The sequence below is a fragment of the Gekko japonicus genome, unplaced genomic scaffold, assembly GCF_001447785.1.
Source record: "Gekko japonicus isolate JY-2015 unplaced genomic scaffold, Gekko_japonicus_V1.1 scaffold1158, whole genome shotgun sequence".
Lineage (NCBI taxonomy): Eukaryota > Metazoa > Chordata > Lepidosauria > Squamata > Gekkonidae > Gekko > Gekko japonicus.
In genome coordinates, this window is record NW_015164706.1 from 297,632 (window position 1) to 314,881 (window position 17,250).

The following is a 17,250-nucleotide window of genomic DNA, read 5'->3' on the forward strand; positions in this document are numbered from 1 at the left end:
TCTCCTTTAGTGTTTACTGCCAATGCCAGTGGAAAAATCTCCACCTGGTTTAGTACCTACATGTTTCTGGCATGCTCATGCACAATAGGACTTTCTTAGTAGCAGAAACTGATGGTATCCGTGTTTAGAAGAGGAGAAGAAGAGATTGGATTTATACCCTGCCCTTCACTACCCAAAGGTGTCTCAGAGCGGCTTACAAACTCCTTTCCCTTCCCCTCCCCACAACAGACACCCTGTGAGGTAGGTCGGGCTGAGAGAGCTCTGACAGAAACTGCTCTTTTTCAAGAACAGCTGTGCCAGAACTACGGCTTGCCCAAGATCATCCAGCCAGGTGCGAGTGGAGGAGTGGGGAATCAAACCCAGTTCTCCCAGATTAGAGTCTGTGCACTTAACCACTACACCAAACTGGCTCTTTAGTGGTGTAAAGAAGGTCTAAAGGAGGAGAAAGAGTCTGAGAGAATGAGCAGAGTCCTACTTTATACGCTAACAAGGCAAAAACTTGTAGATGGGAAACGTACAGGTAGTGTTTCTTATTAATTTAAAAAATCCTCCACGCTACAGAATAGCTTCAGGGCTGTGAAGAACAAGAGCAGGGTACAATATCTCCCATTGTCGGCACTGCCCTTACTGGCTAATTTCAGAAGGTATAGACAGAGACACAGTGAAGCTGCCGAAATTGCGCTACAGTGCATGTATATTAACACCTTAGAATACAATAATACAGCAAAATAGGTAAGTGTTACTCAATGGGAGATAAACATGCTAGTGAAGGTAGTAAAGCATGCCCGTCCTTGAAAGATACTGAGTATAATGGATTAGGACTATTTTGATTACCCTTCTGAATGATTGCAATCTATGATGAATTAATGAACGGAAGACACTATCCATTTTGTTTATCTGACTGTGTTCAGAAGAAGTATTTACGAAATGGAAATGCACTCCGGAGAATTTCGTCAACATTTCTACGTCGTCTCATGACTTCTTAATAAGGACTCCATTGAGTAACACTTACCTATTTTATTGTACTATTGTATTCTCATATGCTAATATACACGCACTGTAGTGCAATTTTGTGTCTCTGTCTATAGTCATCTTTAGCTGTGACCTTCTCTTTTGTACATAGTTTCAGAGGGTAGCTGTGTTTTGGGCTGCAGTAGAACAAAGTTGTGAGTCCAGTGACACCTTTGAGACCAACAAAGTTTAATTCCGGGTATAAGCTTATGTGTGCATGCACCTTTCTTCAGATACATTTCAATGCATCTGAAGAAGCAGGCACACACACAAAAGCTTATATCCAGGATAAAACTTTGTTGGTCTCAAAGGTGCCACTGGGACTCACAACTTTGTTCCGCTGCTTCGGACCAAACACAGCTACCCCACCTGGATCCATCTGCAGAAGAACAGTCAGATTCAAGTCCAGTAGCACCTTCGAGACCAACTTATAAGCTTTTAGGAGTTAAAGCTCCTTTCATCAGACATGAGTAGAAATGGAGATCTCTGCTTCTTTTCATCCCAGGCAGAAGGAAAGAATGCTTGCAAAGCTATCAAGTACTGGCCTTTCCCCCCTAAAACCACGCATATGAGTAATGGTATCCCAATCCAGTGAGAAAACATTGGCACTTTTTTCATGGGGGTGGTGTGCACCTGGAAGTCATGGTGACCTCTGGTGACTGACCCCTCCTGGGGTCCTGGAGGATATTCAGAGAGGTGGCTGAATAAAGCCTGCCCCCACCTCCCAACTGCTGGTATTTCAGGAAGGTCTCCCATCCAAGTACTTGCTGGAACCGACCCTGCTTAGCTTCCGAGATCTGATGAGATCGGGCTTGCCCGGGCTATCCAGGTCAGCGCAAAACATTCATTCATTCATTCATTCATTCATTCATTCATTCATTCACTGGCACTTTTGATGGGACAGCTCAAAGGGGGAGCAAATAAAGTAACAGAGTAAATAAACAGCATTCCACCCTGCAGACCTCAGTCAAGTACATTCAACGTATTTGCACTTCATCTCTCTGCATGACATGGTAGGAGCAGGAGGTGGCTTGTGGCTCACCCAATGAGGTATTCCTCCGGGAAGGCATGTAATAGACACAATCTTTCTGACAGAAAGTGCTTTGCTCACTGTGTTGGTTTCATGCCATATGTTGCGAGGTTTATTGATTTAGTTCCTTCATTTGTACTCAACATTTCTCCCTGGGGGAGACCCAAAGCAGCTCGCATAATTCTCCTCTCCATCATTTTATCATCACGGTAGCAGCCCTTTCAGGTAGGTGAGGCTGAGAGTGTGTGACCGGCCCAGGGTCACCCACCAGGCTTCCGTAGCAGAGTGGGGATTCAAACTCAAGTCCCCAAGATCCTAGTTGACTCTCTAACCATTGCATGACATTGTTGTCACACTTCCCATCAGAAGAAAATGCCTCTGAGCAGATCCAGAGTGTCTTCTGGCTGTGACAGCAATTAGTTCATCCGGCTGGAGAGTCAAAGAGACGAAGGGAGACTTAAAGGGTATTCAGGGCGAGGTGGGCTACAGCTTTTGGACAACTACAATGTCAAATAAAAAGTGCCCAGGCAAGCCCAGTCTCGTCAGATCGCGGAAGCTAAGCAGGGCCGACCCTGGCAAGTACTTGAACGGGAGACCTCCAAGGAATATCAGTTCTCGGATGCAGAGGCAGGCAATAGCAAGTCACCTCTCTGAAACGTCCAAGCCCCACTAGGAAGTCAACTGTGACTTCCAGGCACACACACTCACTCACACACACAAAAAATAGTGTTTTCATCTTCCTTCATTTTTGTACCAAAGACAACCATGCCTTTGAGCATGTGCAGAGTGCCTGGGATAAAGCATTCACTCTAGCAAAAGGGTTTCAGTTGACCTGGCCATCTGCAAGCAGAAAGTATTACAGGCCTTTTGTAACCAATGTCTGTTAGATCTAGGTCATCTGTTTCTTCTTTTGTTAAACGTACTGGTTAAGGCCTTGTGTTGGGGTTTGCCCAGACAGGACTGACAAGTGTGCCCTGTTGGCATTGACAATAGTCTGCTAGAGGAGAGAGGGCCTCTTAAACTGTCTACCTGGCAGACTAAGACGGTGGGAACAGGACATACTTGGCAGTCGTGTCTGGGCAGACCCCAATGCAAGGCATTAACCAATAGGAACAAAAAAGAGCTGCAGTGTGAATTTTTTTAAAAAAAATAGTGCCCTGTTCTTCAAGGAGTTCCTTGGTGCTGCAGACACATCAACACAGCTGTATCTGAAGAAGTGAGCAGTGCCTCACGCAGGCTCCTCCCCTGCCACAAGTTTTGTTGGTCTTTAAGGCGCTCCTGGACTCTTGCTCTTTTCTCCTGCTACAGACAGACTGACCCATCTTGATCTAGAAACAGATCAGTCCATCAAGGTCCGTCTTGTCTACTCAAATGAGCAGTGGCTCCCCAGGGACTCAAGCAGAGGTCTTTCAACCGGATATCTTTTTACACTGGATATGTCACTTAGAAGACGTTCAGAGCTCAGTGACTTACGCTGTGGCAAAATTTTGTTGCTTAGCTATTAGGAAACGTAAACTTGTTTTAGCTGGAAAAAATTGTATGATTCTTTTATTAACGCTGTTTTACTTTACTAATGTTATTAACTCTCTCCTGTTAATGTTTTTATATTATTCCCATGTTATTACTGTTTTAATCCCTTCTGTATCAGAATTGTACTGTTTTACTGGCTTCTGCCGCAATAAATTATTTTTAAAAACTGGATATGTCAGGGATTGAACCTGGCACCTTCCGCATGCGAAGCAGATGCTCTTCCCCTGAGCCACAGCCCCTGTGTTAAAAACCTTTCCCTTGCCTTCATTTTGTTAACCTTGGCACCCCTTTTGTGTCTGCTTTTTCTTAAAGATTTTGAACCCACCTCCCTCACCAGCTACTGAACGTTCACATTATACTATGGAGTTCGGTTATTCTTCAAACAGCCCTTCTACCCATCGGTCATACAGGTAAGTGATGATATATCAGGGCTCTTCTTGTAGCAGGAACTCCTTTGCATATTAGGCGACACACCCCTAATGTGGGCAGTCCTCCAAGAGCTTACAGTAGCCCCTGTAAGAAGAGCTCTGTGAGCTCTTGGAGGATTGGCTACATTAGGGGTGTGTCGCCTAATATGCAAAGGAGTTCCTGCTACAGAAAGGGCCCATTATAGGTCTTATAGGGAAGGATCCAGGTGGGCCGCTGCCTTGGATGGCACGGCTCAGACTCTTCAGTGGCAGCGACTATCGGTGTCAGCTCCCTGCTTGCCCACTCCTGTTCTGCTGTCAGTTGCCAGTGCAGGAGGAGGCAGTAGGTGAGCTGATACGCATAGTTGGTGCTGCTCGTCAGGTCCGAGCTGAACGAACAGGTGCAAACTCACAAAGCTGCCTTCTGCCAAGTCAGACTGTAGGCCTCTCAAGGTCAGTCTTGTGCATTCGGACTGGCAGCAGCTCTCCAGGGTCTCAGCGAAGGTCTTTCGCATCACCTGCTACCTGATTCTGTTTAACTGGCGTTAAAGAGGGGCTAGAAGCTGGGGCCTTCTGCATGCCAAGCAGGTCCTGAAGCACTGAGCCAGGGCCCACCCAGGGCTGGCTTGAAGCAAGGCGCTTGGCTTGTCATGGGACCGTGGTAACTTCCCCGTCTGCCCCCTGAGCTGGTGACATGTGAAACTCGTCCCGTTCCACCCTCTTTGTGGGGAACGAGGACTTGCCTGGCCACCAGCGTGGTTTTCTTACCTGCCACAGGTGAAAAGATAAGCCCAGTTCAGCATTTTTTCAGGCGGACCTGCCTGCATGTAAGAACCACGCTGGCCTGCAACTTACATTTAATTGCTGGTTTTAGGCCATAAGTTCCAAGTTGCACACAAGAAACGGGGGACCCCGTTTGGGTGGGAAGACGGCATAAATGCGCTATAAATAAATAAAAGAAACAAGTTCGGTTTTGTGAGGTCCCAGAAGTGCAAGCGCCCAAGACCGCTTGGAGGTACTGACGTGTCTTCATGTTCCTTGCCTCAGTTACAGACCGTACAGCTACCGGCATTTTGCCCCTCCCACGACGCCTTGCAGCACGGACGTTTGCGACAGCGATTACGCGCCCAGTCGTCGGGCGGTGACTGCCGTGGGCAAGGGCTACACCAGCGACTTGAACTATGACTCTGAGCCCGTGCCCCCTCCACCAACTCCACGCAGCCAGTATTTGTCAGCAGAGGAGACCTACGAGAGCTGCCCACCCTCTCCCTACACAGAGCGGAGCTATTCCCATCACTTGTATCCGCCGCCCCCCTCTCCCTGCACGGACTCCTCGTGAGAGACCCCCTCCCTCCACTGACTGCCTCCCACCAGACTGTGTAAATACCGAGTGCTTCTATCAAGAGGGGGGAGGGCCCCGAGGCAGGGTATATACAATTAAAATTATTAAATTCGGGGGGAGGGGTCCTGGAGAACTTGTATAGAAAAGGGGGGGGCAGAAGGTTTATTTATATATTTTCTTAAGACAGAGTCTGCTGCTTTGTGCCATAAGAAATTTTTTAAAAAATTTGTACACAGAAGTGTGTGTTTTTTATTATTTTTCCAAATGGAACACAAGAAGATGCCTTAAATCAGTGAAGTGACTGAGCACAGGGGGAGTGGAAGGAGCAGAGGGTGTCACTGTTCAATGAGCCAAATGCCAAAAAGGAGGAGGAGGAGGAGAAAGAGAGCTTTTCGGAGCCAGGCAAAGAATGGGAAGAGTGTGTCACGGAGCAGCGTCTGGAGCCAAATCACCTCTTGCGGGGTTTTTTTTTTAAACTTTGACGGGCCAGCAGTTCAAATTAAACTTGAAGAAAACTGTTCTAACAAACAAACGGTACACAAAGGGCTTTGTTTTCTACAAAAAATACAGCAGTCACAGCGGTGAGAATGTTGGATGCTTAATTCAGATCATCAGAAGTGGTGAAACAGCTTTTCGTCATCTTGTTGAGAATAGTCTTTTTGAAGACTGTGTGTGTGTGTGTGTGTGTGTGTGTTGTTTTAATTCCCCCCCCCCCAGTTCTTCTGGGCTAGTTCACTCAGCACATGGACCCCAGGACCCTTTCCTTGGGGAGATCAGGCCTCAGTCGGCACATTTCTTCCCCATGGCCTCACTTTTTTCGTGCAGGGTCAAGAAGGCCTGATGTTTGTTGAATGTGAGATGGCCTTGTTTGCCATTGTTACTGTTTTTATCCAGAGTGGGAGAAGCGGGGAAGGGAGCGACTGAGGCCTACTACCTCCAGCCTTGTCATGAGTAAGTCCTGGGCTCCAAGTTGTGAACGAACAGGGCCTTTGTGTGTGTGTGAGAGAGAGAGGGTGTGTCTGTGTCTGTGTATGTATGCACCTGCGTATACAACAGAGAGGGGAAACTTTCCCTGGCGCTGCAATAGGATGATATCGTCATATCATGTCAGTGCTTTTTTTATGACAATGACAAAGGTAATTGTCACTATACCTGAATCACTTTCCATCCCGGTTCTTCAAAAAAAAATTCCGTAGCCCCCCCAAATTGTCATATTTTTATACAACATAGTAATAATAATATAGGTGACATATTTATATAAACTATAAATTTTAAACTTTGACCTTTTTAGTTTAATGTAAACAAGTCTTATATTCTTGCAGTACTTTGAGTATAGAGTGAATATCATAGTATACAAATCATCTGTGTGTGTGTGTATAATGTGCATGTATATATATGTATATATATATACACACACACACAAACTTTTCTCTACTAAGAAGCATTTTAAGCTTTTTTCCATCAGGATGTGCTCTGGAGGTTTGGGTTGCTGAAAACATGTTCACCTTCCTGTTGAGGAGCCATGTGATTTGGACGTGCCACTAATTCTCATGTGGCATAACTTCAGTTCTTAAGCATGGACCACTCAACATGTTTTTAAGGATATTCTTTGTCTAACGATGCATTGTGTGTGTGTGTGTGTGTGTGTGTGTGTGTGTTGTTTCCACCTCTGTAGTGATTTGAAAGTCTTCATCTGATGGTAGTTCTGCCTGACAGCAGAAACACAACCCATGGAAACTTTCCCAGCAACAGTTGCCAGAATGCTGGAGTCTGCAGATTTTAAAGAATGGTTTTAGGTGCTGAATATCTGACTCTTCTGTACAGGTTTTCCTAAAGTTTCCCCTGAATCTTACTAGCGTGAAGGAGTGCCCAGTGTTCTCCTCCTGATTTCAGCCAATGATTCTCTGCCCACATCAGGAGGTTTGATGGTTTTCACTAAGACCGACAGTACATGTTGGCACTGGTGGCGCCTGAGCTAGACCTGTATCTGCTGCACTAAATGTGCCAAGGATGAACTCACCTGGAGGCCCATGCATATGGAGAGAGAAAAGCTGTTAGACTCCAAGCATTCCCAGTTTTGGATTTGTGGGTTTCAGGAGAATTTGCACTAACTTGTACACATCATCTCAGTTGTCAGACGCTCAGCTTTACTTCAGCTCTATGGACAATCATGGCATTTGGATATACAGTGGAAGTAAACCGTGTCTGTGGACATACTCAGAGATGCTTTAAGGAAAATCTCTCTGTATTCTGTTCCTAAACACATTAAGGTGTAAAGGTAAACTTTTGAGTTTAAAAAAAAAATCTACTACTCAGTGATTTTTTAGTGTTACAACTCAGATTTTGGAAACTTCAGACTTTTGGAACCAAAGGCCAGATTGCACAACATTTGTGAAAACTAGTACGGATAAAGGGGGCATAATTTCAGTTCCACAGAAAGAGTTCTGTATCTGCCCGTTTTGCCCTTTGGAGAGGTAGAAGTTTGGATCTCCTGAAATATGGGTGTTGTTTTGCAAGTCAGTAAGGAGCCTCAGTTGAAGTAGCCACTGGGTGAAAAAATATTGGATGCTGGACACAGGCTAGAGTGCTGCTGGGACGTGGTGCCTCGCGGATACCGAGATCTGTAAACATGCCATTTTGAGTGGAAGTTCACATGTTTAAACTCGCACAGGGGAATCGGTCATTGCATTGCTTTATCTCAGTTCAGAAGCTTTGTGCTCCATCAGCAGCAGTCTTTTCTTCTTGCCATGAGTGTGTGTGTGTGTGTGTGTTTTGTGCCAATCTCTGTCGCAAGGTGGCTGAGCTTATGTCGTGGTATCCTCTTCCTGTGGCAGTGTCAGGGCTGCCTGTTAGATTCCATTGGGGCGTTTTTAAAATCAAAAGAAGGGGTGTGTGTGAAACTTGTCTCCTGTGAGGACTTGAATTAAGCAGGGCTGGCTTGAGACTCTTCTGTGCTAGGCGGTCATCTGGTGGGAGGGGGGCGAAGGCAAGCCCTGGAAAGGAGAGCCACCAGCAGCTGAGGATCCTGTGAAGATGAGGGGGGAAGTGGAGCGGGGCCCACCTTCAGCATAAGCAAGACATGTCCTCTTCAGTGCTTTGCTTGTGGCTTAAATTTGCACACTTCCTCCCGTGTGTGTGAGGCAGGCCCATCGCCAGGATTTTTAAATTCGAGGGGCCTTTAAATAAGTCAGGGGGCACCCCGTGCACACCCCCACACACAACCCCCAGGGAGCACCTGGGCTGGATGGGAAGTCAGGGGTCCTTGGCGGTAAGTGGGGAGGCCGGGCCCCGAGATGCCCCACTGTAGCTATGGGCCTGGTGTGAGGTGTTGCTCATGTGTGGCCAGCAGGAGGTGCAGTGGCTCCCAGCACCACTTGAGCCAGGAGAAAGCGTACCTGGAGGGCATGAAGAGGGCGACCTCAGAGGGGGGTGAGCGTCCTACAGCCTTGTGACGCAACGTACATTGCGCTGAGATGGAGAAAGACAGGAGGACCCCACTTCTCCTTAGCTCGCCTCTTCTGCTCGCTCTGCTGCCTTCCCTGATGCAATTCCTTGGTGGTCTCGGTGCTCCACGTCACTCTTCGCAGCTACTGCTGCTGATTTCCTCTGTGCGGAAACGTGTGTGCTTAGGGGCTACAGGCGTAAGTGCTTTTAAATTGCAGGGGTCTTGGAGGGGGTGGGGGTGGGAAAGCTAGGTGTGCATCTCACCCACTGAAATCAGAGGAGTCCAGGGCAGGCCCACACACCCCGACCTCCGGTTCTGTTAGATGTCAAAGAATGAAAATATACTAAAAGACCTAAGACTTAAGATAGTAAAAACATTTATTAATAGGAATTGGGGGGGGGGGTGGTAAAACCTTCTGTGTAAGGACTTTGCAGCGAAAACTGATTCCTAAACCTGCACGTGCACTCTTTTCTCAAATGTATTTGCATCTGCTGATTACTGACTTCTGAAAGTTTGATACTTTTTTTTTTGCCTTAAATACTTCTCAGACCAAATACTGTCAGTGTAAAATACATTTATGAAATTTTTCCGGCATCCATTCCAGAGGGGGACAGCTAAGACCGGGGGGGGGGCTGCCTCTGTTGCAGGAGGAGCAGTGGAGATTTAAAGGGGTGCCGTATACCTGCTTTCTCGTGGAGGCCTAACTTCACATAAAGAGGGTACCATTGTTATAAGCTGAACAAGCCTTGTTCGTAAGTGAAGGATCTGGTGCTGCTTCTAATCTGTTTATTTTTTTTATAATTTCCCCCATGTCCATAAGCTTTAATTCCTTTGTCCTTGTCTTTTTGGGGAAAAAATCCAGCGAATGTGTTCATCTTCTTCAATTTCCGTATGATGGAGCTTCGCGAGGATGTATTTATGTTATAATGACCAACATTTGGTCAGCCCTGTTCACTCACTAATCTTTTTTTTTGTATTATAAATGTTTTGCTTGCAAGCTGTGTATATAAACCTTGTAAAAAGTTCCCCATCCACCTTTTCAATTATTACTATACATGGAGTTGTAACAAATAAAAAAAAATGTTGATTTTTATAATAAAACAAAGAGTGGAAGACGTTAGCGATGGCATCCTGGGGTTTGATTTTGGTTAACAAAATGGTGGACGTTTGGAAACCGAACTCTGTGTGGTGTACATATCTAACCACTGAACATCTAACCCCTGCAGTCCACACGGCGCAAGTCTTACTACACAGTGTCCCACATGTGTCCTGATTTTCAGCTTGGAAAGCATAAGATATCTTGTGGTGCAGATGGGGTCTGAGTTTTCTCCTTACCCCTCCCTCAACAACAGTCCTGTGGTGCGGCGATACAGTGCAAACTTCTGTGCTGAGGACTGGAGCGTCTGAGAACAGGCTGGCTTCTCAAGCCAAACCCCCACTTTTTCCGTTTAGCATCCTTAAAGGGACATTTCCCCAATGGAGCTGCTCGTTTGGTGGGCTGAAGCATGGAGTATATTCGTAACTGCTCTTGACCCCTAATGATCCAATGGGGGAACTGTGCCTTTAAAACTTTTCTAAAAAACGTTTGTGGCTTCTAAAACCACCTGCTTTCAGCTTAGTTGACCCGGAGCTACAAAGGTCATCTGAATCATTGCTTTGGAGTGTTATATGTGCACTTGCAAAGTTATCGTTTTAATTCCATATTGGAAAGTTGGGAAGGGCACTGTTAGTGTTTCTGTTAAGTGTTGAGAGAGTCGTTGTGTGTGTGAAGTGCCATTAAGTCGCTTCTGACTTATGGCAGCCCTATGAATTAACATCCTCCAAAGCTAAAGTTTGAGGAATATACCGTTAAAAAACAAATGGAGCAGACTCTGTATTTCCCCCAAATGCCCCCTAAAGAGGAGAAGAGGAGATTGGATTTATACCCTGCCCTCAGAGTCTCAGAGCGGCTTACAATCTCCTTTCCCTCCCCCTCCCCACAACAGACATCCTGAGAGAGCTCTCTCCAGAAGTGCTCCTGAGAGAACTTGAAACTGACCCAAGGTCACACAAGTAGCTGCACGTGGAAGAGGGGGGGAGGACTTCAACCTGGTTTTCCCAGATTAGAGTCTGCACTCTTAACCACTACACCAAACTGGCTCTCCCCCCAAAAATATACCAAATGAGATCAGTCCACCAACTGACAAACTGAATAGCTCTCTCATGCTCCCGTTCTCCTTGCAAGGTCATGGGAAGGGGTAGATCACAGCCTAGTAAAGGGCTGGATTGCGGCTCTGGAGGGTTCAAAGTGTGCGATTGGATGATGCCAGATCCATACACTGTTTAATATTTCTGGTATCAGATTGGCAGCATCCCATACTGTGAAATGATTTGCCAATACTTCCCAATTCCAATACTTTTTTCCCACCCAAAAATATCAGAAATATCTGGAACTATGTTGGGAAGCCAGTTTGGCGTAGTGGTTAGGGGCGTGGACTCTAATCTGGGAGAACCGAGTTTGATTCCCCACTCCTCCACATGAAGCTGCTGGTGTAACCTTGGGTCAGTCACAAGTTCCCCCAGAGCCATTCTCCCAAGAGCAGTCCTTGAAAGAGCCCCACCTACCTCACAGGGCATCTGTTGTGGGGAGGGGGAGGAAAAAGAGTTTGTAAACCGCTCTGAGAATCCTTCCGGTAGTGAAGGGTGGGGTATAAATCCAATCTCTCCTTTAAAATTCGAAAAGCCATTCTTTTCAGTGGAAAGACTTGGCTTCCAACCTTCAAGGGCCAGGTGTACCCCCAGTGAAAATAAGGCAACAGTAGAATATTCTCCAATCATGTGAGGCCTTGGGGTCAAGAGCAAAGTGCTGAGGCGGTTCCATCTGTCATGGTATATAGATCCCTGCAGCAAGATGGAGGCTGAGGGATCTACACATGGAGCAAATACCAAAATAGCTTCAGTCAAGCAAAGCAGAAAACGGCTCATTCTCACCCTGAGAAGAAACCTGCAGCTAGGTCACTTAAGGCCTGGCAGCCCTAGATGAAGCTTTGGGGTGTTCTGGAAGGAACCAGGATCCAGTGCGATTACAGCTGAACGGAAGCAGAGTTTGGGCCTGCTCATCTGGAGCTGCCTAGTACCTGAGAGACCGTGATTTTACTGATTGCCCAGTAAATAAATGCTAGCAGTTTGGTGGTACTTTCCCTGTTCTATGAGGCTTCCGGGCCATATCTGAGCCAGACGCCTTATATTTGTCTGGCTCTTCGTCGCACTGAATGAGACCTCAGCCACTTCCTGTGTTTTTTCTTTTATTACATTTGTCAAAAGTAAAGAGGGTCAAACTGTACAATCAGTCCAATGAAAATGGTCACAGTTTCATTCAAGTGGGTCACTGTGGCACAGCCGCCCCCCCCCCCCGCTAGTCTTAAATCTGATCTTCACCTACGAAAGAAATTCCAGCCTCCCATTTCATCTGGGATAGTCGTAAATTGAGACGTTTGCATTTGCACTGAGCTGCAAAGTCTCAACATCGTCAACCATTAAAAAACAACAAAGAGTGCTTCTTAAATATGACTAACTAAACCTGTTGAAGAGAATGGCAGAAAGCGCGGCCTGGAATCAGATTCTTGACTAATTTGGCAGGAGTAAATTTGGGGGGAAAAAACCAACCCACAATCGGGACAGAATTCAGCCTGTCTCACCCAGCAGCTGATGATCCTATCCAAATTGATTTCCTTTCACAGTTTTGTTAGTCTACCCACAAGCAACAGCCAATCAAATGGTTTAGTCCACTAGGATGAACGTATTCCAAGTTCAACATGTCTTGCCTGCTCTTCACCAAAGTTACTTTCTCACTTCCTGGACAGCAAGAGACTGTGATATTTAACTAATGATGCGAGTCCAAATCAAATTAAAAGCAGGCCTTCGATACAACTCAGCTTTCTTGGCTAGTGGCTTTCCGTACTGGCTCCCGATGAAGAAAATCCCTCTCGTCCCCACCCAGCAACGTGGGGGTGGAATGAGAAACAGCTGAGTCTTCTGGGACCGCTGCAGCCCACCACCCTCCTTGGAGCCAGTGTGAGTTTGGCACGTCCGCCTCACATCCTGCCTCGCTGCACACGAAGGGGCAGCGCAAAGCCGTAGAGACGGGATTCTTGCCAGCCAGCTCCAGACCAAAGCCAAGAGGACACGATGCCTCCTGATCAGAATTACTGATCAAGGTGCGTTGTGATCAGTTACACTTGGCTGGCTCAACTCCATAAGGGGAAAAAACCCTCAGATGAATTGCAACGCCCTTGTGGAAGCTCAGCTGAGCGCTCCCTTTTAAGCAAAGAGAGCCCCGCTAGGGATTTCTTCATTGCCGGGTTACGTAACACAATGCTAGACTCCCATTAGAGGGAGCTTTTGCGTGCTCGCAGCCATCAACGGACCCACAGAAAAATTGCACTCACCCGGCGAATCAGACAGACAGAAAATGAGAGAGGAGCAGCCTCCTTCACAGTAGAGGGGCCTGGTCCTGAAACATATTCAGCATTTATCAGTTTTGACACATTTACGCCCTCTACCCTGTTGCTTGTCAGCCAAGACAATCTCAAAGAAACGGGGGGGGGGGGGACAGGCATGCCTGGAAAGACCACAGAGAGTCCTACAGCAGAGCTGAGGAGCCCGAGCCCCATCACCTGACCTTCCCAAGAGGCCTGCCTGCAAGCCCTTGGATCATGGCTGCGGGAACCTCCACAGCCCTCGTTGCCCCTCCCGGGGCTGGAAACAGGTGGGGCAGACCCTACAGGTGAGGAGGACCGGCTTTGGCCAGAGGCCTCCCCTCTTGCCCTCCCTAATGCAGATGGCATTACAACGCCACCCTTTCGAAAAGAGGGAAGGAGAGGAGAGTCTCTGATGGTGTGGGATTTCAAGTCTTGGAAGCCCTCGCAAACATTTCAAGTATGACACGAGCTACAACAGGCTCAGATGACCCTGGCAACCAGAATGAGAGCATTTCAGCAGGCTTTCAAAAGCGGCTCGCTCCTGGCCCTCTTACCCTTCCCCACAACTAGCTTATATTCTATATTTATTTGCAACGGTTTCAGGGTCTTATGCTTTCCTCATAACTGAGTTCCAGTGTTTTCCGAGACGCTGCCATGATCCGGATCACAGGACCTGGGGCACCAAACAGCTAAGCTCCTGCTGGACTGCGCCCCCAAGCTGCAGGTAAGACATCTCCACCAGCAAACGTTCTTCCCTGTAAATATCTCCCTGCATGCGGAAATTTATCTGGAGGTGAGAAGACACGGGGAACGACTATTCTAGGAAATCCTCTGCAGTATTCCGTTCAAACATGCCGTTTTGCCCACTTGGTCTGAAGTAGCAAGAACTCCACCAGATGTTCCTCCCCGTTCTCTGCCTCACCTACCCAAAGGTCACCTGGACGGACAACAGCTGCTGGAATCTATGCAGCTGTTCAGAGCCTCATGCCAGAACTGGCACTCTTGTCCTTCATCCTCCAGTTTCCAGCCCGCTTTTTTTAAAAAAAAACTTCATTCAGCTATTTTTCTTTATAAACACATATTGAGAAAAACCGGTGGGGTGTTTCTCTTCCCCCCCAAAAAAAAGTTTGCTAAGTTGAAAGCTAAAACGTCACAGTGAGATACGCTCCCCTCTTCTGAAGAGCGGCACACGGAGCTTCATTGGGCACACACCGAGCATCCTAGCGGTGCCAAGAAGCCACCGGAGAGCGACCAAGTGTGCCATCCTGAGCAGAGTCGCATCCTCCTAAGTCCACTGAAGTCAAGGAGCTTGGAAGGGTGTAAGGCTACTTAGGACGGTGCTACAAATCTCATGGGGCGGGGCAGGGGGGGGGAATCCATTCCCAAAGATGCATCCTTCTCTTTCTCTTTCATCCAACGGGCTGTTACAGATTAAGAAACCATCTCCTGAAATGCACAGTCTTTCGTTATTCCACTTCTTCCTGGTCCAATAATCCCAAGGCTTTTTCCTGAAAGCAAAGAGAAAAGTCACGTTAATACCGTACCATTCTGGATGCTTTGGGATCCTCAGCAAGGCAATGGAACACTGGGACCAGCTTCACAACTACCACTGCGTATCAATTCAGGCCCAAGGTGTGACCCACTAGGTAACAAAAGAGATTGCAAAAACAGGTGGATGAGAACATGAGAGAATCCATGCTGGATCAGGCCAGTGGCCCATCCAGTCCAACACTCTGTGTCACACAGTGGCCAAAACCCAGGTGCCATCAGGAGGTTCACCAGTGGGACCAGAACTCCAGAAGTCCTCCCACTGTTGCCCCCCCCAAGCACCAAGAATACAGAGCATCACTGCCCCAGGCAAGCACAAGAGAGACCATAATGCATAGCTAAGGCAGCCGTGTTCCACTCAGGGGGTGCCCAACTTGTACAAGTCTCAATTAATACAGGGAAAGCAGCTTTCCTAATGCACTGATCAAATCGACTTCAGGTTCTCTACAGAAATAGGTGTGATGTTATTGAAGGCACCCACCTTCACATGTGATGGCTCTGCAGACAGAAGCTGCTTGCCACCGTCCCCCGAGGTCCGAGTTTCAAGTGCTGCTCAAAGTCTTTTGGGGAGCTCAAAGGAAAATGTGGGAGAGAGGGGACCAACATTCTCTCATGACCCTGGTATTCCTTGACAGTTGCCCTTCCAAACACAACCAGGGCAGACCCTGCTTCGCTTCAGAGATCTGGCAAGCCTGGACTATCCAGGTCAGGGCAAATGCTAGGAACAGGGAATGAGTAGGAATGCTTGGATATTATGTTGTGCCTCTGAACCTCCCTTGCCTTGAAAACCCCACAGGTTGCCATAAGTCAGCTGTGACTTGAAGAAGACGAAGATTGGATTTATACCCTGCCCTTCACTACCCGAAGGAGTCTCAGTGAGCCTTACAATCTCCTTTCCCCTCCCCACAACAGAGACCCTGTGAGGTAGGCGGGGCTAAGAGAGCTCTTTCGAGGACTGCCCTTGAGAGAACAGCTCTGAAAGAACTTATGAATGACCCAAGGACACACCAGGAGCTGCACGTGGAGGAGTGGAGAATCAAACCCGGTTCTCCCAGATTAGAGTCCGTGCTCCTAACCACTGCAACAAACTGGCTCTCAAAAATCCCACCCATCCAGGAACCAGCCACAGCCCCCAGAGCCATCACAGATCAAAGGTGTGTGGGGAAAGGGAATCGTCAGGCTGAGCTACCCGGCTTTCTTACCCATCCACCTTGGCTGCAGACCCAAGGCCTGAAGTTTTCCTTGAGGTACTTTGTCCCAAAGCCCAACACGAGATTCATGGGATGGTTGTCTACTGCAGTGAGTCTGGTTGTGACCTCCATCACGTAAGCCACTTTCGTGCTCTGCACGTGGGTCTCGGAGTCTCCCATAGGGTCCACAGGAACTACCTCTAAGAACTGATCTGTGATTCTTCTGAAGAAGGAGTAGGACATCAAATCCCAGAAGCTCAAACGGAAGCGCTCGTCTTTTTGCATCTGGGAATGAACACAAAACAATTTGTCAGAGTGGGGAGAGTACAGAGGGAGCCATTCTCCCCACCACCACCAGGGTTGCCAACTGGCTTGGGAAATCTGGAGATCCTGGGGGAGAGCAGGGTCTGGGGAGGAGAGGAAGCCCCATGGATACACAATGTCATAGATGCCATCCGAAGCCACCAGTTCCTCCAGTGGAATTGATCACAGTAGACTGGAAACCAGCTGTAATGCCAAGAGAACTCCAGGCTCCACCTTGAGGTTGGTAACCCTGCCCCCCACGGGCCACCCAACTAATTTCATGACCAGGGTGGGGGGTGGGGTTCGCAGCTTCAAGGCCAGGAATCGGAATGTGTCTCAAAGTAAATCCAGTTTTCCTATCTCTGTCCCAATGATGGAAACCAACTCGTCTTCCACCACCACAAAATACTCTGAGCAGCCAACTTGCCATGGGGCCCGTAGCTTTGCGAAAACGCGTCCAGCCACTCTGATGTCCTCAAGCCAATCTCGAAAACTGTGAAAACGGGCTGGACGCTACTGGGACTCCACCTTGTGGCACACAAAAAAATTAAACTGTTCGCCTCTGACTCAGGATTGTGCCAATGATCTGTCTCAGGGACAGCCAACTTCTGAGTTCTTGGGGCTTGCTCTGTTCTCCACACAGCAGTCTGGGAGCCAAAAGAGAAGTTGGCGGCACAAGCTGTCAGGCCCCGTAAGAATGTTGGCTATGGTGAGCAGTCAGGGTTTTGGTTCAGGGCGCACACACATGCTCAGAATGCTCATCGCTGAGGCAGGACAAACACGGCCTCAGAGAGCTCAAAACGGACTCCCCGGACTCTCCCCTCAGAAGCTGAAATGACTAAACTGAGGCTATCGAACTTTGGTCACATCATGAGAAGTCACTGGGAAAAACAATAACGGTGGGAGAAGTGGAAGGAGGCAGGAAAAGAGGAAGGCCCAACACGAGCTGGATTGACTCAACCAAGGAAGCCACAAAGGCCCTCA

The 17,250-nt window shown here is 47.8% G+C and overlaps 2 protein-coding genes across 2 annotated transcripts in view; one reads left to right on the forward strand and one right to left on the reverse strand.

Moving 5' to 3' along the window:
* LRP6 (LDL receptor related protein 6) overlaps nucleotides 1-5,993 on the forward strand; it is a 134,851-nt gene extending 128,858 nt beyond the window's left edge. Inside the window, exons 21-22 of the mRNA XM_015409520.1 lie at nucleotides 3,884-3,981; nucleotides 5,026-5,993. Of these exons, the coding sequence (XP_015265006.1) occupies nucleotides 3,884-3,981; nucleotides 5,026-5,317 (390 nt within the window). The 3' untranslated portion in view covers nucleotides 5,318-5,993. The remainder of the gene's footprint in view (nucleotides 1-3,883; nucleotides 3,982-5,025) is intronic.
* An 8,648-nt stretch (nucleotides 5,994-14,641) lies between these two features.
* BCL2L14 (BCL2 like 14) overlaps nucleotides 14,642-17,250 on the reverse strand; it is a 29,821-nt gene continuing 27,212 nt past the window's right edge. The window contains exons 5-6 of the mRNA XM_015409517.1: nucleotides 15,976-16,248; nucleotides 14,642-14,733 (exon numbers count right to left, since the gene is read on the reverse strand). Of these exons, the coding sequence (XP_015265003.1) occupies nucleotides 14,692-14,733; nucleotides 15,976-16,248 (315 nt within the window). The 3' untranslated portion in view covers nucleotides 14,642-14,691. The remainder of the gene's footprint in view (nucleotides 14,734-15,975; nucleotides 16,249-17,250) is intronic.